Raw genomic sequence first — 27,367 nt, 5'->3', positions numbered from 1 at the left:
GAGGTGTGAATGGTTGTGTGGAGAGGTGTTCAGGGCGGGTGTGGGGTGTCTTTTCAAACCTGCAGTAGAGCTCGTTCAGATCGTCTGCCAGTTGTTGATTCACCGCAGTGCTGGGGGATGGTGTCTTGTAATTGGTGATTTCTTTTAGACTTTTCCACACTGATGCGGAGTCAGTGGAAGAGAATTTAATCCTTATTTTTTCTGAATAATTCCTCTTTGCCACTCTGATCTCCTTTTCCAATGTGTGTTTAGCCTGTTTATACAAGACACTATCCCCCTTCCTGTGAGCATCTTCTTTGGCCTGACGGAGCTGTCAGAGTTTTGCAGTGAACCATTGTCATTGGTGTAAGTTAGATGAGTCCTGGTAGGAATGCACATGTCTTCACAGAAACTGATATAAGATGTTACAGTCTCTGTGAGCTCGTCCAGATCGGTGGCAGCAGCTTCAAAAACGCTCCAATCAGTGAGGTCAAAACAAGCTTGTAAATCCTGCTCTGCTTCATGCAGGTCACTGCGTCCAAGTGCAGTTTTTAATGCAACAAACCAGAAACTACTAAACTGTATAGACTGAGGACATTTAGATGCACAAAATGAATGGTTCGTTTTGTGTGCAATATCAATCATAAAAATGTGTATTACACAATATGACAAAAGTGTCTTCATTAACAGCTCTCTAAATCAACATCTAATGAGGAAGTATTAAATACACTGTGTAGTTCAAAGCTCAAAGACTAAAGAACCGTCAGCGTTGGCTGATCTGCTTTGTGTACATATAATATTATGGCTGTTTGTTGTGTTGTAATATATTACTGTAATAAATGGCAGTTTATGTGAGGTTTTCTCCCAAGCTGGTTTATTAGCAAACAGAAGATCACGAGCGGTGAGTAACCTGAGAGCAGCTGTTCTGTCTCCGAGCCAGATGTCTCCACCTCAGAGACCCATGCTGATGATGATGCTGGGACCGTTCTGCGGTCAGACACACTCGAGCGAGTTCAGCTCGTCACTGTGTAATCACTGCTGCATGTGAACACAGACAATAATAAGCTTTTAATAAGCAATATTTGGCATTTCTAAAACTCCCTAATTCACATTTTTCGTGAACATGGAAGTTCCCAAGATTCATCGTTTTTATTTTCTGGTCTGAGCGTTTAGTTTGTTTCTACATTTTATCAGCCAGCAGAAGTGAAAGTGGACAAAACAAAAATATATATGGGAATATACTGTTAAACATATATGCAATATATTAAATAAAACATTTTAATATATGGGACGCTACTGTATGCTTATATTTTTCAATATACTGCTATATATGCATAGAGCATGCCTGGTTATGTATTGATACATATAAATATATATAGCAATGAAGACAAAAACTGCACTACATTTTTACATGTGATAGCTTTGTTAAAACTCAATTAATTTCTGTTTAATGAGTTAATGCATAGGTTTGCTGAACACAAATTCATAAACTTTTATCTCACTTGATTGTTTGTGTAGTTACACTTTTCATATACAACAATATGTGTGATGTATGCAAGAAAAATGGGTTAACTAAAAACAAATATGATCATTTGTAATATCTAATAAAATTTTGGGATTTTTGGACACCAATTATTCAATTAAATATTAAAATGTCCTGATTATGGACAACTGGATGTCTTGTTACAACATAATTAGAGTACTACTGCTGATGATGATGCTGGGACCGTTCTGCGGTCAGACACACTCGAGCGAGTTCAGCTCGTCACTGTGTAATCACTGCTGCATGTGAACACAGACAATAATAAGCTTTTAATAAGCAATATTTGGCATTTCTAAAACTCCCTAATTCACATTTTTCGTGAACATGGAAGTTCCCAAGATTCATCGTTTTTATTTTCTGGTCTGAGCGTTTAGTTTGTTTCTACATTTTATCAGCCAGCAGAAGTGAAAGTGGACAAAACAAAAATATATATGGGAATATACTGTTAAACATATATGCAATATATTAAATAAAACATTTTAATATATGGGACGCTACTGTATGCTTATATTTTTCAATATACTGCTATATATGCATAGAGCATGCCTGGTTATGTATTGATACATATAAATATATATAGCAATGAAGACCAAAACTGCACTACATTTTTACATGTGATAGCTTTGTTAAAACTCAATTAATTTCTGTTTAATGAGTTAATGCATAGGTTTGCTGAACACAAATTCATAAACTTTTATCTCACTTGATTGTTTGTGTAGTTACACTTTTCATATACAACAATATGTGTGATGTATGCAAGAAAAATGGGTTAACTAAAAACAAATATGATCATTTGTAATATCTAATAAAATTTTGGGATTTTTGGACACCAATTATTCAATTAAATATTAAAATGTCCTGATTATGGACAACTGGATGTCTTGTTACAACATAATTAGAGTACTACATATAATGAATAACATATTAAATATAAAAAAAAATATATATATACTGTATATTTATGTATGAAGTATATTTGTAAATAAATTATTATAACATCATTATTTAAAAAATGTAAACTCTAATTATACATACATTTTAATCAAAACAAACTTGTTTCATCATTTCATCAAACTGTTGATCCATCCAAATATTCAATGTTCAGAAGTATGTATGTGAACACACACACACACACACACACACACACACACACACACACACTTATTTATTTGTTTATTTAGTGGCTTCAGAAGTACATGAGACTCATTTGACTGCATAATTGCTGTTAATGCACCAATTAAGCCAAAAGAACATGAGGTGAAATATTTGATTCCATCCTCAAGTTATTAATATGTAAATGGAGTGTTAATCATGCAGCAAACAAAACAGCCATTGCTAAAAGAAGTCTGCGCATTTCTAATCTCTTATTGCGTTACAGAAATCATCGACCCAATGTGCTTCAAAAGACACTCTTATGATGGTTGAATCTTCTGGCTGACGTTCTTACGCTGCTGATGCCTTGGGAGGATGAATGTACTGCAATTACAGTTACGCAATTAATAATTAGTTCATTTAGCTTGTGTTACAGCAAGGCAGGCGAAGGGACAAGGAGAGCAAGCTTGCGGCCTTGAGCTTCAGTAATCGGAAGGGTTGCATAAGAAACATCCTGCAGCACATCTAAACATTAGTGAGCGAGCATCAGAGTCCTGCAGAACGTCTGCGTGAGTCACTCAGACAGGAAAATCAACGTGGACAGGAGGAAGTGTCTGAGAGATTTCTGCAGAAACACGCCGTGGCTTTTGTTGATAGGCTTGCACAAGTCGAATGGGATTTGTTGACTTATTCAGAATTTACATTACCAAATGAAAGCACTCTTTTGAATTGGGCGGGATAAAGGTTTGGCAAACAAGAGCGTCATGGGTTTGTCGACTGCTTTCGTACCGAATAATAGGCTTGTTATTTCCCTCCATATGAAAGAAACGGTTCTGCTCTATTAATCCTGCAACAACTGAATTCCCTTTCATATCATAACATCCGGAGAACTCTGAAAGTTTCAGTCTTCTCTTTATTAATCTTTAGTCTTTGTATCAAAACATACAGTACATCGAACACACACCTCAGATTTCACACCCTGTTCCTCGAAGATATTTGCTCCTTTGCCTTTTGTTCAGCCTAATTTTAGCAGGCGTGTCATTTTTAAAACCTATCCAAAGCTGATCTGTGAATTTGGAATTGTTCTTTACTTGAAGAATATTTTATATGAGTCCAAAGAGTGATTTAAGCACATTTCTGTGAGATTTTAACACTCTGTCAGACACAAATTGATGTTAAATGTGACAAATTAATGACATCAGTCCACCTTGTTGCAATTTATTGGTTGCTATATATTTGTAGTGTGCTGCTTTTGTTAGGTGGGATTAGGAGGATCTAGTATTTTCTAATGTTTTCTGAAATATGTCAGATCTGTTAACTTTCTGAAGGCATACTATAGTTATAGCCAAACATTTTTCTGTATTAATATATAATTTAAGTTTATTAATACCTACTACTTACTGTCCAAAGTGTTTAAAATCTCACAGAATTGTACTTTAAAGATCAAAATAAGTAAATAAACATCAGCACCGTTTAAAAAATAAACGTTTTTTTGAAGATTAAAAGAAGTTAACATTTTAAAAAAATAAAAATTTCAGTTATTTTTTATTTTTTTATTTCACATTTAAATTTAATGTGTTACTGCCATTTGTGAAATCAGCAATGTACTAGAAAATAGTATCAATGTAAATCAAAGTTGTCGTTTTTTTCCAGTGAAGTGAAGAACAGTTTTCAATTGAATTAACACAATGAATATTTTAAATGTGAATTAACACATTGAATTAAATGTGAAATTTTGCCATTTTGCTGTAACTAATTGTTAAACTTACACTGTAAAAAAAAAAATCTGTGACATTTACAGTAAAATACCGGCAGCTGTGGTTGCCAGAACTTCACCATAAAAAATATGGTTGCAACATTTAGACTTAACTTAAATTCACAATAAAATACCGTATTTCATTAACTGATGTAATGTTAATAAACCAACATATTTAAGTACTAATATCTGTTTTGAACTATTGTAATGCACTGATAACCACCAAAAACTGGTATTTTTAACAGTATTTTACTGTAAAATTACATTAAATGTAATTACATTTATTCACCGAATATAGTATGGAAACTTACTGTTAACCAGTTAACATGCTTTTACTGTAGCATTTTACAGTCTTTTACTGTTAAAATCACAATCATTTTTTACAGTGTACTATCAAAGTCTGAAAAAATTATTTCTACGCAAATTTTTTTTGCAATAATCAAGCGCCAAACCTGACTCATGTTAAATATTTCTGAATTTATACCAGCATTCTCTCTGAAAACCTCTCTGAGGTTTAATAAATATACGGCACTGTTGTGAGTGTTACTGTTGTTCACTTCAGCCATTTGACCAAAAAGCTTTGCTTTTTGCTTTATTAATCAAATTCACCTAACATACACAAAATTTGATTTGCTGCTTCATTTCCTGTTTTACATTTGCTCACAGCAAACCTTATCTTTTCTAAACATTGCATGCTGACAATGTGACTTAAGTGTAAGTACAGTAACATAATGCATGCATTTCTCAGAATCAGTTCTTCTCTCTACAGCACCTCGTCAAGGGAACATGTTCTAAAACAGAAGGACAGCTGATTGGAGTTCACACCACAAGATGTCCTTGTCCTGAAGCACAGCGATTTGAGTCACTACGGCTGGTGTGGAGCAAAGAATGAGGACGAAAATCATCAAATATGCTGAACAATCGATCCCTGACACAAACCACTGAATCAGATATAGCCGGCCACTCATTTCTGCAGATATTTTTAGGACCTTCACATGTGCAGTCACTGAATATTGGAAAAAACTGACCTAAATAACTGCCCGTTAAAATAAATATGAAGGTTTGTTGATGTTTGGGAAATAAGTGTTTATTTGTGGACGCCTGATGAGAGTCAACCTCTTCTGACCTTTACTTAGAGGTTTTAATTTGATATTTTGGTCCATACATATGGTTCAGATATAAATTTTTCACTAGTTTTATCACTGACCAGGTGAAAATTTGATCACGTAGAAAAGTAATAGCACTCCTGTCCTCAATAAAACATTTTAATTTGCACTATCATTCATGTCGCAAATTCAATAGTTTAATACATAGGCAGCTGTAATGAATTGATATACAAAATCTGATCCAGAACATTATGATATATGCTATAATACCAAGATATTGAGCCGCTTGACTATTCTGTCTGTGTGCTTTACTGCTTCATTTGACAGAAAACGCAGACGAAGCGTTGCAGTCGGGTGAAATGATTCACAGCCGTAGCCCCTGATTTTTTTTTACTTCTCAATCCGACAGAGATCTGTTATCTGCGGCACACAATGAGACGTGATCGCGCTCATCAGGGGCTCTTGTAGTGATGAAAAGGCCAAAGCGAATCAATCATTCTTTTGCACCTGTCTCTTTGCTGTCTTTGCTGAATGTGGGTTTGATAGTCCTCTGAGATTCGTCCTGCCTGCGACTGCTTATAAGGAAACTCGTTATTCATATATTCTGGTTGGCAATTACCAGATTCATCTCTGTAATTCTTGGTGACACTTGCTCTTTGTCTACAAGAACGCTGATTAGTATGACGTCAATAATCAATGCTTGTTTGACATACTGACACATATGGCACAGTAAGTGTCGATGAGAATTACAAACAAGCATGAAACATGTCTCATTACAATACAGTAGACTGTTTTATTAGGTATGAAATGAGTTAAAGGAATAGTTGGATGTAGATGAGTTTGTTTCTTCATCAGATTTGGAGAAATGTAGCATTAGATCAGTGTCTCAGCAATGGATGCTCTGCAGTGAATGGGTGCCGTCAGAACGAGAGTCCAAACAGCTGATAAAAACATCACAATAATCCACACTACTCCAGTCCTGTAATTCAAATGAGTCCAAAATTAATCCAATTAATTTTTTTTTTTTAAATGCATTCATCCATTACCTCAGAATTAGATTTCAGGGACTAAATTAAACTAACCAAATTAAATCAATATCTAATACAATGACAGATTGTATTGTATTCTGAATGTCACTTGCAAACATTTTCACCTCATTTTTCAAATTAGCAGCGCTGTGCTAAAAACAGAACAGAAGAATGTGTGACATCAGATCTGGAGGATTGCTGTCATGTTTAAACAATGCTTTTTATGGTTCCTAATGTTTTCTTTGTCTTCCTCCTTTCTTTGAGTCAGACGAAGTTCCTTCCCCAGATTGACGTATCCGGTGTTGTTGAACAAAATGGAAGAAAATATGCACACTGTGATCCAGCAGAAAATGGACAGCAGAAACCCAAATGGCACATTTCGCAAATGGGGTATTTTTCCTGTAACTTTTTTTTTAGAGCATTAGAGGCATGTTTTTGTTGTGAGAACTATTAGATATGAAAAAATAACATAGCATGAAATGTACTGCAGTTATACTTTGGGATCAGTAAGATTTTTTTTTTTAAATAAGTCTTTTCTGCTCATCAAGGCTGCATTTATTTAATCAAAAACACAGAAAGTAACAGTGAAATATTATTACAATTTAAAATAACGGCTTTCTATTTTTAAATACTTTAAAATATAATTTATTCCTGTGATGCGCAACTGAATTTTCAGCATCATTACTCCAGTCTAGTGTCACATGATCTTCAGAAATCATTCTAATATGCTGATTTGCTGCTCAAGAAACATTTCTGATTATTATCAATGTTGAAAACAGTTGTGCTGCACAATATTTGTGTGGAAACCGTCATAGGAGATGTTGAGAAGACATTACTGATTTATTGATCTCATAACACAAAGCTAACCTTATCTGCTTTTATAGGCTGTTGTCAAGGCATCTTGAATGATTTATGTTCTGTTTTTCTTTGTGAGTGTGTGTTATGTTTGTTGTTACTGTGCACATTTTCAGCTTTTAATAATCCTATAAACATGCATATTGTAATTTAAAGTTGGCATGAAACATGCTTGAAAACAAGGTTATCCAGATTATGCATAATGGTTGCAGAGGAGCTACTGAACGCTTTTAAAAGTTTGATTATATTTGATTAAATAATGTGTGTGAAGAGCCTCATTCGGTTTAAAAAAACACTCCACTTCTCACCACCTGAAAATTAGCACGCATTTACAAAGAGCAGTTTGATTTGTGCATTTATATCCTCAGATATTTCTTCATGACCCATAGTTCTTTATTAATGTGTGGTGGTTATAAATGTATTTTGGTCCTATCTCATAAAGAGGCAGCAATGCCGCTGACGTTTAAGGATAGCAGCTTGCGTTCTTCTCCGTAACCATGGCAGAACCGCTCATCATTTCCACAGCAACCTTGAATCAGAGAGTATAGTGCAGAATTAGATAAACAAGAGAAAACACTGCACTTGTTCATTGTGGAAAACGTTTATAGTGAATGAAAACAGCAGGGCTACATCTTCATCAGTCTATGTCTCTGTACTAAATCACAGTAGCTGTCTACGTAGGCAGCATAAAAATGCATTCCAAAAGACGTGCAGACTGTTAAGATACTGTCCTTTGATTTAATGCAGTACCTTTCACAGAGAATTAAAAAGTAAATCTAAGATGGTGGATGAGATTGTCAATTATAAACACAAATTTTCATTCACTACTGTGATATATTGATAAAACAGCATGCAATCTTGTTTAAGAATTAATTTTTCAATAATTGTGTATGCTGTGCATTTTTCATGGAAGCTTCCATCACGGGATAAAAATAAATAAAAAGGTAATGGTGATTTTTTTTTTGTCTTTTTCTCACAGTACAGACTGTTTAGCTTGCATTTCTAAATTTATTTCTCAAAATTCAGATTTTTTTCAGAAGTTGTGAGATGTACTTTAAAGTCAGAACTACAAGATATAAACTGTTAAAATTCATAATTCTGAATTTATTTCTCACAATTCAGATTTTTTAAATGATTTTTTAGATTTGTGAGACAAAAAGTTTCAAATCCCTTTTAATTTTTAATTTTTAAATCCCATTGAAAACAAGCTTCTGTAATTTGTGCAACCCAGGCTCACTGGAAAAACATGCTTTTATGCAAAATTCCAAAAACATCTATACATGGGTCAAAGACAAAAAAGGGTTTAAGCATAAAAACAATAAATGTAATACTGCTTTAAATTGTTGTTGTTTTTCCCCAAAAAAAAAAAAAAATTCTGTTTAATTTAATTGCAATTTTGTTTTTGTTTTTCTGAGAGAGAAAAAATAAATATCATACATTTTCCCCTGATTTACAGAAGAGACCCACTAAAATGTCATTCAGTGTAACAATCTTGTCAGGCATATTTACAACAAAAATCAATTTATGACATATTAAAAGACTAATTACTTTCACCCCGAATACTAATTAGTTGTAATTTTACATTTTTAAAATTTGCCACTATCCTAGGTTTTGCCCATTTGTCAGTAAGAATTTTTTACTCATTTAAAACACTATCAAATTTAATATGCTCCTTTATTGTTTTATATATTTTAATATGTACACGTCAGAATAAGCATGTTGTTTGAATTCTTACATAAATATTGTGTTACACTGAATGACAATGTAACATTATTTCAACCAAATTTTGACATTTTATTCTCCAAAAACGTATTTGAAACCTTAAAAGTAGACACTTTACTAACATTTAATGTGCTTTCTATGGACATAAAATCACTTTTGTAAATTTCTTTTGATGCTTACATCTTAACGTCTTTGACCCATATACAATTCACTGCAGATTCCAGCTGAAATTAACACTAGTGGCAGTAAAACACCAACAATCTTTATTTATTTTTGCACAGATTATGATTACTGTGTCACAGTATTAATTAATAAAAACGTATTGTCACACAATACTATGTTATGCGCTCAAAACACGTTTACCATAGTGCATGACATTTTGACATTTGCATCTCATAACCAGCTCCATATGTTTGGCTTTTCTGACAAAGTAAACTTGCTCGGTAGCGCACCCGGTGCATTGCACTTATGATGTGAAGCGCTCGGATACGATTCTGTTAAACACGAGTCACGATAAAAGAGCTCAAAGACTTGTAGAAGCAGGTTGCTTCAGCAAATGTGTTTGTTTTTGTTAAAACTATCGTTTTGGTGTCAGGTGTAGTAACGTTATTTTCAAACACGATAGAGCTTTTAGTGCTTTTTAGATTCACATTCATCAGTTTCAGATAAAACTGAACTTGTTTTTTACGCCACTCACTGGACATTTCTTTTTAATAGTGTTGCAAAACGTGCAAGAAACAACAAAATATCATTTTACAGAAATGTCACCATGCACAGGCATGTTTTTTTTTCAATGAGCAATAACTTAAAAAGTGCAAGTATTTCACTTTTCCAGGACCAGAATAATCCCTATTCTCTGTCACGTCTCGTCTGTCTTGTCTAGTCCTGTTACCTGTATACATTTACCTTCTGCAAAATTACAGCTATGAAGCCTGAAGTCTGTAAAAACTGTGAATCAGACACAACATAAGCGACTCTCACAGACAGCGAGGTAATAACAGTTTGGGCTCAGCCCGTATCTCATGTGCCACCTGTGGTTGATGATTCACACGCGGGTCAGAAACACACGCTGCTTCTATGTGACACAGCTCATCTTACTCTGTATATTCAGCTGATAGCGACACACACTGTGCCAACTGCATCACAATATTAACAGTTGCGTGTTAGAGAGCCGGATCCCAACGGACCGATCAGTGGGAAGTAATTGGATCCATACAAAGAAATATTCCAGTCCGACAAGGTTTGAACTCGGCGATCCTTCCATGCCATTCTATGTGTGACGCAAACACCAAAAAAAAAGAGTTCCCTGGAGGGTTTTTCGAACACGTATCAGTTTTTTGGCACATTTTTGGTAACACACCGTACAGGAACGGTTGTAGGTGCACACTGATGATAGTTTATTTGTGTCCTAATGATGTTACGTTGACAGTTTGTGTGTGTGTGTGTGTGTGTGTGTGTGTGTGTGTGTGTGTTTGTGTCACTTCAGCTGGTTGCTCTTTATATAACACAACAGTATTCCTCTTATTGCATTTTTACCTCCAGGCAATGGGCAAAAATAGTACGGCAGCTTGTAAATGTTTATGTGCAAGAAATTTCAAAACTAGTGTGACTCCAAAATACATGGGAGATATGCTGGGAAAACTCCCAGCTAACAAAAACGTTCTAATATGTAAAAAAAAAATTAAGTTTTGCTCACGTTCCCATTAAGTTATGAAAATGTTATATCTGAACTTTTTTCACGTCTAGTCTTTTAGACAGTTTATTCACTGTATATGCTTTAGACATGTAAAACACCCACGTTTCACATCATTATTTGGTGCTTTAATAATATAATTGATTTTGTAAACGAACTGGTGAACTGAACCAGTTCATTGAAACGAACTATCCAAAAGAATCAGTTCACGGAAACTAATTGGATTTTCCCGTTTGTCTGAGGCTCTGGACTACAGGTGATAATGTTGTAAATAACGTTCAGTTTCTTGCACAGACTGATCATTTCACTTCATAAGACCACAATAACATTAGGAGCCACGGGTATTCATTGTGTGTCCCTTGATTTGCTTTTATTTTACTCTCCAAGACATGCAGCTTCTGACTTGCATTTAATGAATCACCAAGGAGCACGGTGTCAGCTAAAAATCTTCTTTACTTTACTACTGATGGGAAAAAAAGTCACCTACAGCATGGCCTGAGAGTGAGTAAATTAACGGCAAATTTTCATTTTGGTGTGAACTATCCTTTTAAAAGTGTGTTTTAGATGTTTTCTTTCCACTAGTCTGCAAAAAAAACACACTTTAGGAAAAGCGAAAAAGACCCAAGTCTCAAAACTGACCAATGTTTTTTTTGCCTGTAGTGTTTCACAGATCGTTTTGAATGAACATTCTACTAATGTTACCAGAAGGATGTTTGTTTGTAACTTTGGGAGAACCTTTCCAGAACATTCTGAGACCATTTCCTATTAACTGGGTTTATACCTATTGAAATGAATCCACCCACAGATGTAGCCACAGTAACATCTATTTACATGCATCACATGCATAGAAAGAAGCACCTGAATCCCTGTTAGAAGTGCACATGTTTATAGTACGATGGGTTACAGAGGCTTGAATGATTCATTTCTGTGCAGTGGGACTGACTACAGCACACAGATCATGCTGTGGTCAGTATGGAGTTGTACAGAAGTTTTTTGTATGCTGAATCATAAGTCAGGACTTGTCTTTCTGTTCTAGACTGTCCAACGCATTATCAAAGACAGACACAATGAGCTGGATGTACCTAAGCGTGTTCACAAACAAAACTAGATTAGCACTTTCTGGAATAAAGAATAGATAGAAATATATCTGTTAGCAATCCAGTTCATCTCTAACGCAGTTGCTTGTCTTGTGCATGATCCTCAGAAGTAAACTTCGGTTTGCTGTCTTCAGCTGCACCTGAGAAACTCTTATCTTGAGTCAGACATTTGTTACGTCATGCATTCAAACTGGAAACATAAGGAAGTAGTCTGAACATAAGAAAGGAAGAATTAAAACTAAATGTAAAGCAAAACATGAGAGTTGAGTGATCAACTTTACAGCATTCACTATACTACTAGACTTGTTAATGTCAATGTTAAAAACTGCTTTGATCACAGCAATAAATTACATTTGAACATATATTCATATAGAAAACAGTTATTTTTAAATTGTATTAATATTTCACAATCTTTACTATATTTTTGACCCAATAAATGCAGCCTTGGTGAGCAGAACAGACTTCTTCCAAAAATATTAAAAATCATAATTATTCATTTTTGACTGTTACTGTATAGATTCTACATATATCATATCATATCATATCATATTATGATTACATTTGAAATCTGAACATTTTATCAAAACATTTCCTTCTAGGCATAATTCACCCAAAAATGAACAAAACTATTTAATACTTAAGGTCAGTTTGAGGAATATCAATACACAAACCACTGTCACTAGCATATACAATGATGTCTTTAATTATTTACAACATAAGTTATGTTTATAATTACACAACGTGACCAAGCATCACTGATACTGACAGTCGACTCTTTCAAAGCAGCTTGATTCAAAATCAGTCCTATTAACCATATCACAAGACTGACTAAAATGTAAAAGTGGGCCTATTTATAGCATTCTCCAATTTTAATAACCAACGGTTCACAATTCCTCCAAAAATAACCACCCTGCACTGGCAGGACAAAGCAAGTGAACTGAAAGGCTTTTGTCAGCATTTTTTCTCGGGTCCCAGCGGGCGGCTCGTGGTCTCGCTGCCTGATGAGACTCGCTCCTCGACCCGCTGCTCCTGAACTGGCTCTTATTGGACTCAGGCAGCTCTAGAAACCCCACAGGCCAGCTAACGCTCCCCAAAATAGAGCTTTTCATGTGTAGCAGCACCTGCACTGATTGCCTCTGAATGGGCTGCTCAGCTCAGATGAAATGACTGATTTTGGCGCATCTGGACACATCAGCACCCCTTTCCTGTTTTCTTTCAGAGTGACACCATGCTACACTGCTTTTATCTGCAATGCATTCATTTTCAGTTCGAACTATGTGTTGATGGTTGAAAGCTCCAAAAACGTATTTCTTTCCAACGCCCCTCAATATTCCCCGAAGAAATGACTTGGTATATTATTCATTCATTGATCAAGGTGCACGGCACGTTCACGTTTTGTCACTCTTTTGGGATCCTTATGCTAGAGAGATACAGTTTGGGTGTCATTATGTGCTTTTTCCCTTTTACTTTGATTCAGATAATATGGTGACCCATACAGAAAATCTCAAGTTGATGTCCATATGGCAGAAATGTACGGTAAAAATCAAGCAGTTAGTTAATGGCATGTAATGCAAAATTTGATAGTTTTGTATGTTATCTGAGGGTTGGCATAATCTGAGGTCCTAGAAGGTAATAGAGAAAAATTTGCATAGCTGCTGTTCCAACTAAGCAAAAAATGATGTGTTCAACCCAAGCAAAAGAATGAAAATGTGCATTTGATCAGATGTACTGAAGTACAAGGTTATGAGATACATTATGTGAATGCTTGGCTAAAGAGATGTCTTTCATCTAGATTTAAGCAGAGAGAGTGTGTTTGAGCCCTGAACGTTATCAGGAAGGCTTTTCCAGAGTTTGGGAGCCAAATGAGAACAACCTCTACCTCCTTTAATGGACTTTGCTAGGAACTATCAAGAGTCCAGAGTTTTGTGACCGTAGGGAGCATGATGGATTGTAGCGTGGTAAATAGCAGAGGGCCTAGGACAGATCCTTGTGGCACTCCATACTTTACTGGATTTAATTGAGATGATTCCCCGTTTAAATAGACAAAGTGAATGCGATTGAACAGGTAGGATCGTCTCGGTTACGTATGTAACCCTCGTTCCCTGAAGGAGGGAGCAGAGACGTCACGTCGGTGACCGACGAATTGGGAAGAGATGCAGCCTTGGTCTGATGCAAGAAGCAAGTCATTTGTAATTTTAACAAGTGCAGTTTCTGTGCTATGAATGGGCCTGAAACCCGACTGAAATTCTTCATAGAGATCTTTTTTTTGCAGGAAGGAGCACAATTGAGCAGACACAAATTTTTCTAAAATTTTAGACATAAACGGAAGATTTTAAATGGGTCTGTAATTTGCCTGTTCACTAGGATCTAGTTGTGGTTTCTTAATAAGAGGCTTAATAACAGCCAGCTTGAATGGGACGTGACCTAAAGACAACGACGAGTTAATAATATTGAGAAGCGGTTCTTCTGCTACAGGTAACAACTCTTTCAGTAATTTAGTGGGTACAGGATCTAACAGGCATGAACATGTGTGAACATATAACACATTTGAATAAACTTCAGCAAGGAACAATTTAAAATGCTCCAAAAAAAATAAAAACAATATTGCAATATATAAATGATTAAGCATTATTAAATCATGATAAATCTGCTTTTAAACTCTAGTAGGCCATCCACATTTGTATTTAACCTAAATGTAGGGTACTGTAAGACATTTAGATGTAAATACATTTAGAAATATATTTTGGTATATGAAGGTTGAAACTAAATATATTTTCTATTTCAAAAATATATTTTATTTAACCTCACTGTTTGGAACATACATTTCAAATGTATTTTGGCCACAATTTTTTTTTCCATATGGTGATGCTCACTTTTCTTGCTCGCAGTCTAATATTAATCCCTGTAATTTCTACTCATTGAATATTCTGTTTCTCTCTGAATTATAAAAAAGGCACAAAAGCTGTCACTGGAACAGTAGCCTTTCAAAAGGTACTAATTTGTACCAATTTGGTACTAATATGTACACTTCAGGTACTAATAAGTAACTTTAAGCTATTAATATGCAACGTTAAGGCGTAAACAAGGCACAAAGGTGTATCTTTTGAAAAGGTACCACCACAGTGACAGCATTTGTACCTTTTTTTCTGAGAGTGCATCAAATATATATTATTTTATGTATATGAAATATGTATAATAACACTGGTAATAATATTTAATTCTTGTGCAATTAGAGCAAGATGTTTTAAAATAAAATCATCCTAATGAACAGAAACTTCTTAATTTCTATCTTAGATTCTGACCAGGTTTGAGGTTTATAAAAGAGTAGAAGGACGGGAAAGGAGGACAGAGGGCCGTGACGCACACTGGACTCAAACCCACGTCCCTGTGAGCCGCTCCGGAGCATCAGCAGTGACTCACATACCGGATCATAATGACTCTGCCCTGACTTCTGCTCACATAAACCACTTCACAAAATAAAGCCAACACAAATTATAACAGCAAATTCACTTGAAATACAGCAGACAATTTGTAGTTCTAATGTTTGAGCTTTTACAGAAATTTCTCACCACAGCATGCAAAGTTAGAGATGCTGTTTATATACATGAATTAATGTTATAAGATTTGCAAAGAAGTGAATGTTTTTTTTTTAAATATGTTGTTTCATTCTAGAACAGAATTTAAAAGTGAATTAAAAAAAAATATGTATTTAATCAAATCATTCTTTTAAGAATATTCAGAATCTATTTTGAAGGATTTGTCAAGGCAATAAAAGAATAATTTAGAAGAGATTGAAAGTAATACGAAACGTAAACGTTTTTTTTGTACTTTTTTGTACTTGTAGTTGTACTTTGTTCAATCACAGTCAAATACAGTGCAAAAAGAACAAGGCAAATATAAAGTAAGGTTGTACAGTTCAAAATAAATAAAACAATGAATAAGAACAACAAATATACAAAGTGAACATATGTAAAAATAAACAAACAAACAATAATTGGGCAGTTACATAAATTTAGGAAAAAACGTATAATTTCTATTTATTTATTTCCCATGTTTGTGTTAAGATCATTATTATATTTACAGTTATTCTGGTCTTAAATAATATAAGATTAATTTTGCTTTTCAGAAAAACATGGGTCTTGTAAATCAAGTAAAATGTCATAATGCAGCATAAAAATAAGTGACGGACACTAGGTGTAAAAATAATAAATGAAATAAGACACAAAGGTAGTTTATGACAATAGCATTAAAAAGATTAAAATGTATACAATAGAAAAACAACAACAATAAATAAAACTAAACAGAAAATGGACATGAATAATGATTCATAAAGGCTAAATAAACAAACAAGCATAAAATCATAAGATTTAGGGATTCAGTATAGCAATTATAAGACATTACACAAAAGCCAAACTATTATTATTATTATTATTTTTAGATTAAAACACGTTCTGTAGACGTGTGCTTTCAATTTATTAAAGGGGTCATAATAAATAAAACAATGAATAAGAACAACAAATATACAAAGTGAACATATGTAAAAATAAACAAACAAACAATAATTGGGCAGTTACATAAATTTAGGAAAAAACGTATAATTTCTATTTATTTATTTCCCATGTTTGTGTTAAGATCATTATTATATTTACAGTTATTCTGGTCTTAAATAATATAAGATTAATTTTGCTTTTCAGAAAAACATGGGTCTTGTAAATCAAGTAAAATGTCATAATGCAGCATAAAAATAAGTGACGGACACTAGGTGTAAAAATAATAAATGAAATAAGACACAAAGGTAGTTTATGACAATAGCATTAAAAAGATTAAAATGTATACAATAGAAAAACAACAACAATAAATAAAACTAAACAGAAAATGGACATGAATAATGATTCATAAAGGCTAAATAAACAAACAAGCATAAAATCATAAGATTTAGGGATTCAGTATAGCAATTATAAGACATTACACAAAAGCCAAACTATTATTATTATTATTTTTAGATTAAAACACGTTCTGTAGACGTGTGCTTTCAATTTATTAAAGGGGCCATATGATGCGATTTCAATTTTTCCTTTCTCTTTGGAGTGTTACAAGCTCTTGGTGCATAAAGAAGATCTGTAAAGTTGCAAAGACTAAAGTCTCAAATCCAAAGAGATATTCTTTATAAAAGTTAAGACTTGTCCACACCCTCCTAAAACGGCTCGTTTAAACACGCCCCCACATGTCTACATCACTGTGTGGGAAGATTTGCATAACACCGCCCAAATGTTCACGCAAAGAAAGAAGGCGCAATACGCAACGCATGGATGCAACAAATGCCTCGTTTGTAATGGGTTATATTGGTTTTGTCTGGTCGTGCCGGGACATGGCATCTCAGTGTGTTAAGGGGCGTAACATTTCCGTCACACGCTTGAGGTATTCAGCCAATCACAACGCACTGGATAGCTGACCAATCAGAGCACACCTCGCTTTTCAGACCGATGAGCTTTGTAAAAATCGACACGTTTCAGAAAGGCGGGGCATAGAGGAGCAACAATAATGTACATTATGTGGAAAATAATGTGTTAAAACCGCATAAACACATTGCATTACACCAAATACACAACATAGCTAATGTTCTTTTTAGCAGCATCATATGACCCCTTTAAGAGATAAACAGATTCTGAGCCCAGAGTGTACAAGACCAATTACAATTCGTTATGCAAATAAATAGGCTACAAGAAAGAAAGAAGACCAATCGGAATTCAGTATGTAACAAAAAAAGGTCCAATACGAATTCGGCATGAGGAATATTAATACAGTGTTGCCTTGCGAGTGAACTAATAAACTGTCATAAAACAAAACCAAACCAAACAAAAAATCCCTACAGAAGAAGAGTGATTTGAAGTCGTAGTCCAGTGTTTTAATGACCGGTAGAAACTCAATTTCCCACAGTTCCAGGCGACTTAAGTAGGTCGAAGGTAAACTGTCATGTCCGCTGTGTTGGTAACTTTAGCAAGTTCCTCAGCTGGTTTACGTTACAGTGAATGCTGGTGGCATGCTGCTGAAAGAGAGCAGACTGTGTGTTTGAAACACGGTCATTTCATGAGCGACGCAAATCCCGCGCTGGATTGCTGTGGAGGCTTGAATAACGTGGATTACAGTCAGGTCAGGAAGAGCAGCTTTTAGTTCGCCTCTCTGCTCATGCGTGTGCAAGCCAGTGCTCATTTAATCCCCATCGTTATTGTGTCGTAGTATTGTTCAATGCACTTGTTTGCACAATTCATATTGAGAAATATTTACAAACGTGCGTTTAATTATTTCATGCACGCGAGCGCTGATGTTACACGTGCTGTCGTCGGGTTTACAGACTCGTTGCAATCTGATCATCTACAATAATATGAGGAGCTGTTGACAAAATTAATTCATGTAAACTGAAGGTTTGCACAATTATATTTGAAATGCATTAGCACGAGGATCTGGAGTGCTTACAGTGACTGATGGGGAGCCTAGGTTCATTTTTATGCCTGGACATAATTATTATAATTAATAATTACCATGTCCAAGCACGAATAATAATGAAAATAAAATATTACAAATGCATTTCAAACATGCAGTTAATTTATTATTTCTCTTTTGTGATGGCTGTGTGTGTGTATGATATATATATATATATATATAATGAATGTAAATTTATTTTTCTGAGGCATAAATATATATGATCATCTTTAGATGATAATGACAAAAAAACAAATAAACAAAAAAATTAAAGGCAGAAATTCTTAAAGAAAATAAAAAATATATATATTTTTTCAAAATAACTTCTTTGTGCATTTTATTATTATTATTATTGTTTTATTTAAATATAAAAAATATGTGAATGTTTAAAAAGTAGCCTAATGTTTTTGTTCATCACAAACCAAAAACATGCAAATAAAGACTGAAAGAAACAAACTTCTCAGAGAGAAATAGAGTATGATTAAGTGAGTAACTATTTTGAATAAAAGAGCAAAATTAAGCAAGATGCACAGCAGGCCATGGCATGCTATTTCATTTAATGTCTTTTTAACGTAATAATAACCCAGAATTACATTTGTTTGCATATTCGCAGATATTCATATATCTGAATAAATCCCATTTAAACACACCTGAACCAGATCTTCAGGATTTCTAGAAACTTCCAAACAGGTGAAAGTTAGAGCAGGTATATGCCAGATCTCAAGAAATCAGAATATGCTTAATCTGGTTATGGCAGTCAGGTTAATTGTGTTGCATTACTCTTACGTAATCAGAACATGAGCGTTTTTTTGTGCATGTAAACGCAGTCAGTGGGCTTTTGAGATGTTGGCCTATCTAATATGTGTTAGTGAGACTATGAAGTGTAGAGCGCCTAGTGCAAAACCAGCCCCCCTTTCCACAAACAAAGAGCTTCAAACAGTAAGTGTTTTAAAAGCTGCTTTGTTTCTTTCTAATGCCCTGTTGTACTCAGTGGCATCAATAAATCACAGTTTGTTGCGTAATACTAGAATCCCCAGAGGATAAAATGGTATGGTTGCGACAAAACAAAGTCTTCTGCATAAACACATGTGTGTCTGATTAATTGGATTAAACTGCATGTCGTGTGACCACATCAAAAACAGTGACCTTGTTGCTGTTTTATTGAACTTGACATGATCAGATGTTCATATGTTTTGCTCAGTCAGCATGTTATGATTGTACTATCAGTAATGGATGATCAGCTGTAAAGGTGCATTATGCAACTTTGGCTTCTCTGTCACCATCTGTGGTTGAAAGATAAAGGCTTTTTTTAAAGTGATGTGTGTAATTTTTCTGATGCTATATTTTCAATCATGTCACCGTCTATCCTAGTTTAATGTACAGAGACAGCTAAGCTTATTGTAGGTTGAGTGTAAACTGACTGTGACTCTGTAGTGCTTTGTTTGAATGGTTATACAACAGCCTCTCGCTCAACAGTTCAAAACAAAGCAGAATCTACAGTTCTGCTCATGCATTTCTAGTTTATCTGCCACTAAATGTCTCAAGCAAAGCTATAAGTATCTTGGGAATGGGAAAGGGATGGATATAGTGTAATGTGCTGCAGTGAGGACGTAGACCAACCTATAAGTTAGCATCGCTTCCCTCATCAGAAGGCCAATAGGATTTTGGATTATTGCTGAAAATAAGCTCTGTGACCAATACGAAATGTATGATTCTTACACTTTTTTTTTTTTTTTTTGCTAAGATAATGTTTACACATGAGCAACTTTAAGGCTAAATGCATTGTAAAAATCGAAATTAATCATGGTCACACGACACCACTAAGCTTCTGAGATATGCTTATTTAATCTTTATTTAAAATCAGAAAGTTGGAAAGTTAGAGCTAAATGTGCAAGTGCCACATTTACTGCAGTTCAGTGAATTTTTGTGGGCAAAATCCAGTCATTTCAATAGGAATCCATGCAGTTGGGGATTTTTCGCATGCAGAATTTGAGACTTTGAAAATTCACAGCATTCTAACTCACAAAACGCTGACTGTTTGGCCTTTGAAATGCTGTTTAAGCAAACTAGTGAGCAGGCAGACCTTATTTCAGGCATTTAACCACAAACCCATAAAAAGACCTATTGAGTATATGAGACAAAGGAGCTAGAAGTGCTAAAATGCTCCTAAGGGCCAGATTTTTCAAACAGGGCAAATCAGCGTAAGACCGCAATCCCATAAAGTCGCCGATGGGAGTGTAAAGTTCTGCTGATTTACTGACAGTATGCAAATTAAAGAACACAGACACAGATCATTTCCATAATGACCTGTGACACTTTTTTTTCAGGATTTTTTGATGAATAAAAAGTAAAGAAAAAAAAGAACAACATTTATTTAAAATATAAATCTTTTGTAACAATAACTTTCAAAGGTTTGGGTCAGTATTTATCTTTTTCTTTTTAAAGAAATAATTTTTTTTTTTTAGCAAGGATGTCTTAGATTGATACAAATTATAGTAAAGACTTGTGTTGTTATAAAAGATTTCTATTATGAACAAATGCTGAAATTTTTTGTTCATCAAAGAATCCTGAAAAAAGTATCACAGGTTCCAAAATATATTCAGCAGCACAACTGTTTTCAACATTGATAATAATCAGAAATGTTTCTTGAGCAGCAAATCAGCATATTAGAATGATTTCTGAAGATCATGTGACACTGAAGACTGAAGTAATGATGCTGAAAATTCAGCTTTGATCACAGGAATAAATTATATTTTAAAGTAGGCCTATATTAAAACAGTTATTTTAAATTGTAATAGTATTTCACAGTATTACTGTTTTTTTTTCTCTGCTTTTAATCAGGTAAATGCAGCCTTGATGAGCAGAAAAAACATCTTGCTGATCCCAAACTTTTGAATGGCAGCGTATATATAACTGGTCTGAACAAAAACAGCAGATAGACTGAATGGAAATGCAAATTAACTATAAACTATTATTAGGCATCATATGGGGGTAAAATAATGCAAAAATGCCATTGAAGACTGTCAGTTCCCTTCACATATGCTGTACATTCACATAAACCCAATAAATCTCCCTTGAATCATTAAAATTAAATGTAAAAACGTGAATCACATGATTGGAATATTTCAGCGTCACAATGGCAAATTTCACCTAAAGGTGACATGTTTTTTACTGAGCATATATGTTTATGCATGTTCTGTGTTTTACCGAAAATATCATGCAGATGAGAGCTTACACACTTCTGTTGTGTTTTGTCGTCTCTTTTTGTCCTCAGATGGACATGTCCGTGTTGGCAGAGCTGTGGAGGTTAATAGACCTGTCGGAGCCCCGGTTCTGCGTGGCTGTTATTGCCATCATCTTCAATCCGTTCTTCTGGAATGTGGTGAGTCACTGTATCTGCGTCTCTTCAGCTTTAAGGCTTGTGTTTATGAAGCCTTCCATGATCTGTGTGTTTCTTGTTGGCTCACGTAATGCGGTTACGTGAGCAGCTCTTTCTTGCATAACATTCGTAAACATTACTCCGATTTCTGCCGTCCTCCCGCAGTCTCGATTTTAAAAACATTTGCAAACCATTGAGAACGCTGAATGTTCCTGCTGATTGCTCTTGTTTGAAACAGAAAAGCGCAGGCCTGGGAAGAGCTGATGTTGCAAAGCTGCTCTATTATGATCATGTAAGTGAGTGACGTTGTAGCACAGATGTGTTTTTAAGGTGTAAACGAGAGAGTGTTTATATTTTGTCTTTTATCTCGGCTGTTCTGATAATAGATATTCAGTTTTCACTTTGGCTGTAATTGAAGGATTTGCATATATCCCTGAGAAACACATCCGATAGGTGGGCCGGTGGACATGACACAGCCTTATTATAATTACTTAACACCGACTAGTCCTGCAGACAACCTACCAACTAGTTAATTAAGAACATTTATAGTTTTGCACATCCCTAAAAGGAAGAACCACATGAAATCATTCGATATGCAGATTTCTTTCCTGTGTTAATGCATTTTCTTCTGAAACATGAGTTTGGGTTACATGACAGCAATCAACCAGGATTTGCTGCTTAATAATTGGCGGGATTGTGGGTGGGAGGGGCTTTCTCATTTTACAGAGCATTCGATTGGCTGCAAATCTAGTGCAGGATGAGTCATCAGCAGTTTTGGAAAGTTTTTACAGAAGAGAGAGAAAAATAACTTTTTAATTGTATTTGTTAAAAGTTAATTGGTAACAGTTTATGAAAAGGTTCCATTTGTTAGCATTCATTTACATGAACTAACAATGAAAAATGCTTCTGAAACATGATTAATTTTAGTTAATTTTAATTAACCTATCTGTTTATATTGTTAACACTCTACAATAAGGTTTCATTTGTTAACATTACTTAAAAAAAAAGTTGTATCTGTTACTATTATTGGTAACACTTTACAATAGAGTTTTGTTTTTTGTTAATATAACACTATAAAAAAAAATGTTTTTGTGAATAAATTTGTAAATAAAACGATTACGGAGTATGTTTTACAATAAAATGCCATTACAGTTTTTCTACTTCGAAACTTGTTGTTTCTTTGTAATTGTGAAATTTACTAGAGTGAAAACTCATTCTACACTAAATTGTACACTAATAAACACAAAATAGCAATGAACAATAATTTTACAGCATTTGATAATCTTAGATAATGTTAATTTCAACATTAACTAATACATTTTTACATCAAAAGTTGTATCTGTTAACACTAGGTAACACACTGTGAACTACCATGAATATGTATTTTTATGAATATTTATTTATATTGCTCATTATTAGTTCATTTTATTTAATGCATTAATTTTAACGAATGGGACATTATTGTAAGTGTCACCATGTTATTTAATTGACCTGAGCTCATATGAACTAATTATGAACTGTATTATTATTAACTAACCTTAAAAAAAATTAATAAATGCTGTAACAAATGTATTGCTCATTGTTAGTTGATGTTAGGTAATGCATTAAACTAATGGGACCTTATTGTAAAGTGTTACCAGTTGTTTATTCAAATCGTTGATCTCTAATGATTAGACTTGTGCCGGTATTCGGTAATGAATATGCACGATATTGTTATCGTGGGCACTTCTAAATACCGTGAATAATTATATATTGCAAATTATTCAGAATTTAATGCATTTTAAGAATACTTCTCCCATCAACTGGTCAAAATCCACAACACGGCTGTATGCTGCGTGAAAGACGCGTGCGCACTCTGATGTAAACAAGCGTGGACGAGAAGCACATGGCGGAACATGTGAGAGACGCTCTGGATGAAAGCGCACTTTCACTCTCTGACAGCAGATGGCGCTAAACTGCAGAAATAATAATAATAATAATAATTAATTTAAATGCAGCCGTTACCCCGGAAACCCTGTAAACAAATCAGCTGCACTACTTTCTGTTTCTGAATCGTGTTTAAATGATTTAAACAGCCATTCAGATTTGTGTATTTGCTATGATGTTCATCACAGCGCCAAATACTTACATATTTAGACTTAATAGGCTATTTATTTTCAAACTTTTTTTACATTTTAATCTGGACTACATGCATTAACTAAGGTTAACTAATGAGGTCTTATTGTAAAGGGATACCTATTGGTCTTTATAGTTCTTTTGCACTTTAATCTGTGTCAAACTTTTAACTTTATACATTTTTCTGTATTGCTTTATTGCATTTAAATGTTCAGTTATTTTTGTTATAAGAAAAAAGTTATTAAACCTGTTATACTGTATTATGACAGCACTTTTTTAAAACTAAATTTCAATATCGTGACAATACCGTATACTGTGATAAAAGCATTAGCAATTAATCGCAACATGAAAATATGATACCGGCATATCCCTACTAATGATAATGATGACTTAATGAGGTCTTTAAAAGCAGTTTATACTGTACGTTGTTTGTAATGTTAACCCAGAGTAATCCATCTTACTACATTAGAACATGATCTTGCACATTTCTATTCATAATTCACACTTCAAGCACCTTACGATTAGCTATTTTTGGGTATATTTGCATCACGTCCCATTAACGCATCATATGTCAGAGATTTCCCTTCCTCTGCTTCACTATATCTGTGAAGTGAGTATATTATCTGTGAATATGAAGTCATCCTTCATGCTGAGCTGGGCTGTGAATGTGGATAATTCAGATCTGTATGCCATTGTCTGGCAGGAACATGGGATTCGGCTAATCTTTAAGCTGCTGATGATCAGAATCAGTCTCTCAGTGTGGCGTCTTTGTCCCGTTCCCAGGTGGATCAGCTTTACAGACACACTTGCTTCCCGTTGTTTTGTTGTCAGCCTGCGTGGAGGTCCTGCTGCTGTTTTCAAAATCAGATCCGGGATCTGGTTGAGATTGATGTAGGACAAGTGGTTAGGTTTGGGTGGGTTAGCATGACCTAGTTATCCTCTCATGGTAGAAACTGGAACAAGTGGAAACTTTCAAAGGAATATTCAAGGTTCAATGCAAGTTAATCTCAATTGATAGCACTTGTGGGATAATGGTGATTACCTCAAATGACTGTAATTTCAATTTAGCCCTGGTGAGGCACTTACAATGGAAGTGAATGGGTCCAATACTGTAATAGTAGGCACAAGAAGTTACTATATATATATATATATATATATATATATATATATACATTTTAGGGCTGCACACTCCCTGTGCAAGCAGGTGGTGACGTTGGTTATGTTGACGGAAGTTAGCCTATTTTCAGGCGCTGCATCCATGGCGCTTTGGTAGGGATCCCACTCGAAGTGGATTGGTCTCTCGTCTCCGTTCCCTCCTTCAGGGAACGAGGGTTACATAGGGCTGTGCAATTAATCGCATGCGATTGTCAGGCGCATCTTGTCAGTAAAGCCGGTCCCGTGATTAGTAGTAAATCTCCATCACCTGGTGATGGAGATTTACTACTAATCACGGGACCGGCTTTACTGACGAGATGCGCATGACAATCGCATGCGATTAATTGCACAGCCCTAGTGCTGATCTATCCTTGAGTTTTAACTTTGTAACAAAACCTGCCTTGAATTGTCCCTCATTCAGAAAGCAGTCTGAAGTAAAATGTATGGCAAGCCGTTTTGACTTGTATTCTTTCACAGGATATGAATTCTTGCTATAAACAATTCAATTTTCACTAGTTAAAATGCTAATTCTTGATATCAGGAATTGGATTTCTACTAGTAACAGTGGCTATTTTTGATAGCTGTCTCGTATTTTCTTGATGACCGTGAAAAGAACTAAAAATACTTTGTCATTTTTGATCGTACAGATAAGAATAAAGTATTGTTTGAAACTGCAAAGGATCTACTTTTATTTGTGTATAGCCATAATAACAACAAAACAATGTGCTTTTGTAAAATAAAGAAAATAAACAGTTCTCTGCCATCTGCGTTCTCTGTCACCTCTCTTACAGAACTTTCATTTCTTTGTAAGTGGGCAAACTTACAAAATCAGCAGGGGATCAAATAAATATTTTCCCCACTGTATGGCTCTGTGAAGTAAATGCTGCTCCATCTGAAAGCACGTGAAAATACCACATTTAATAACATGTTTTTACTCCAAACTCACTTCATAACGTCAGTCGAGTGTTTGAAATAAATCCTTCTGTGAGATGATGTGGCTTCTTACAAAGAATAGGCACGCAACATATTTCATAGTATTCTAAGCAGTGATAAAGGCTAAGTCAATTAGCATTGCATTATTATATACTTTATTATAATGAAAATTATAATAATAATAATTATAATAAGAACTCCGATAAATCATATATTGTCGTAGTCCTGTGTTTATGAGTCACGTTGAATGAATGAAAGCAGTTAAATCTTCTGTTTATTCAGCTATAGAGATCTCTTGGGTTTCTTCTGCTGTGTGTATTTGGAGTTTCCACGCGAGAGCGCCCTTGGGCCTTCGGATGAAGATTTACTACTGATCACAGAACCGTGCTTCACTGAAAGATATGTATGACAATCACAACTTCTGTCTAATCGCGATTGCGATTTCATTTTGATTTATCGTGCAGCCCTACTTGAGAGAAGCTCTAAATGAGCTGCAGTACAGCACAACTGAACCTAATGTGCGAGGGATTTTGCTTATGTGGACAAACATGGACGCACGGGTTCATTTTCCTGCTCCGCACTGAGGGAACAGGCTGTTTGGCGGTGTTGTGTGTGTGAAGGGGATCAAGATGTCCTCTCCTTTAACCTGACCTTTCCATCTCACACAGATCCTGCCTGAGCTTAGCATTCACTCCTGCATGATGTTCACTCACTGCACAGAAAACACGCAGCGAGGCCTGCGCAGATCATTGCATAACCACCTGATTACAATCATTTCACTTAATTAGGATTATTGTGCATTTTTAATTTGAATTGTACTTTGCCATCTAATGTAGGCCCCATGAAATCAAGTGTTTTGAGGCTTTTACTGACATATAATCAGTTACACAGTGGCTGTCGTAACTTGTTTTATAAAAGATTTCTTTAAATATACATTAAATAATTAAGACACCATTAACAGGTAAAGTAAAATATAATGAGTAGCTATATAGTCTAATATTTCGAAATGCGAAATGCTGTTCTCTAGACTTAATTTCTCTGGTGAACTGACGAGCTGTAGACACTGATGACTTGCCTGAAGTAAATGAAATGCTACGTGACATTTTGTTTACAAGCCATTTTTATCATATCTTTCCGCGAGTGGAACGCTGATTGTGCGAATACATGAGGCATGAGATGTTCATTTATTTTTATTTACTCTAAAACTAGAAGTAAGATGAAGGGATGATCACGCTCACTCGTGCTGAACTGAAGCGTTTATACAGCGAGCTGTCACGCCTCATCAAAGAGCGCCAAAACAGCATTTATTGTCTGAATTTCTTGAATAAATTTAATGATTTGTTCGGTACATGTGCGTACAGAATGGAAAGACCCATACCAAAAATGTATCGGTACGAATATGTGTACCGTTACACCCCTAATATATACTGTGTA

General features: G+C 34.8%; 1 protein-coding gene across 1 annotated transcript in view; it reads left to right on the top strand.

Moving 5' to 3' along the window:
* Positions 1-17,523: 17,523 nt before the first annotated feature.
* Positions 17,524-27,367, top strand: part of pemt (phosphatidylethanolamine N-methyltransferase) — a 58,714-nt gene continuing 48,870 nt past the window's right edge. Inside the window, exons 1-2 of the mRNA XM_016440837.1 lie at positions 17,524-18,021; positions 21,626-21,733. Coding sequence (XP_016296323.1) covers positions 17,845-18,021; positions 21,626-21,733 — 285 coding nt within the window. The 5' untranslated portion in view covers positions 17,524-17,844. The remainder of the gene's footprint in view (positions 18,022-21,625; positions 21,734-27,367) is intronic.

Source organism: Sinocyclocheilus anshuiensis, unplaced genomic scaffold (genome assembly GCF_001515605.1).
Source record: "Sinocyclocheilus anshuiensis isolate Anshui unplaced genomic scaffold, SAMN03320099.WGS_v1.1 scaffold454, whole genome shotgun sequence".
Classification (NCBI taxonomy): domain Eukaryota; kingdom Metazoa; phylum Chordata; class Actinopteri; order Cypriniformes; family Cyprinidae; genus Sinocyclocheilus; species Sinocyclocheilus anshuiensis.
This window is presented reverse-complemented; position numbering and strand designations above follow the sequence as displayed.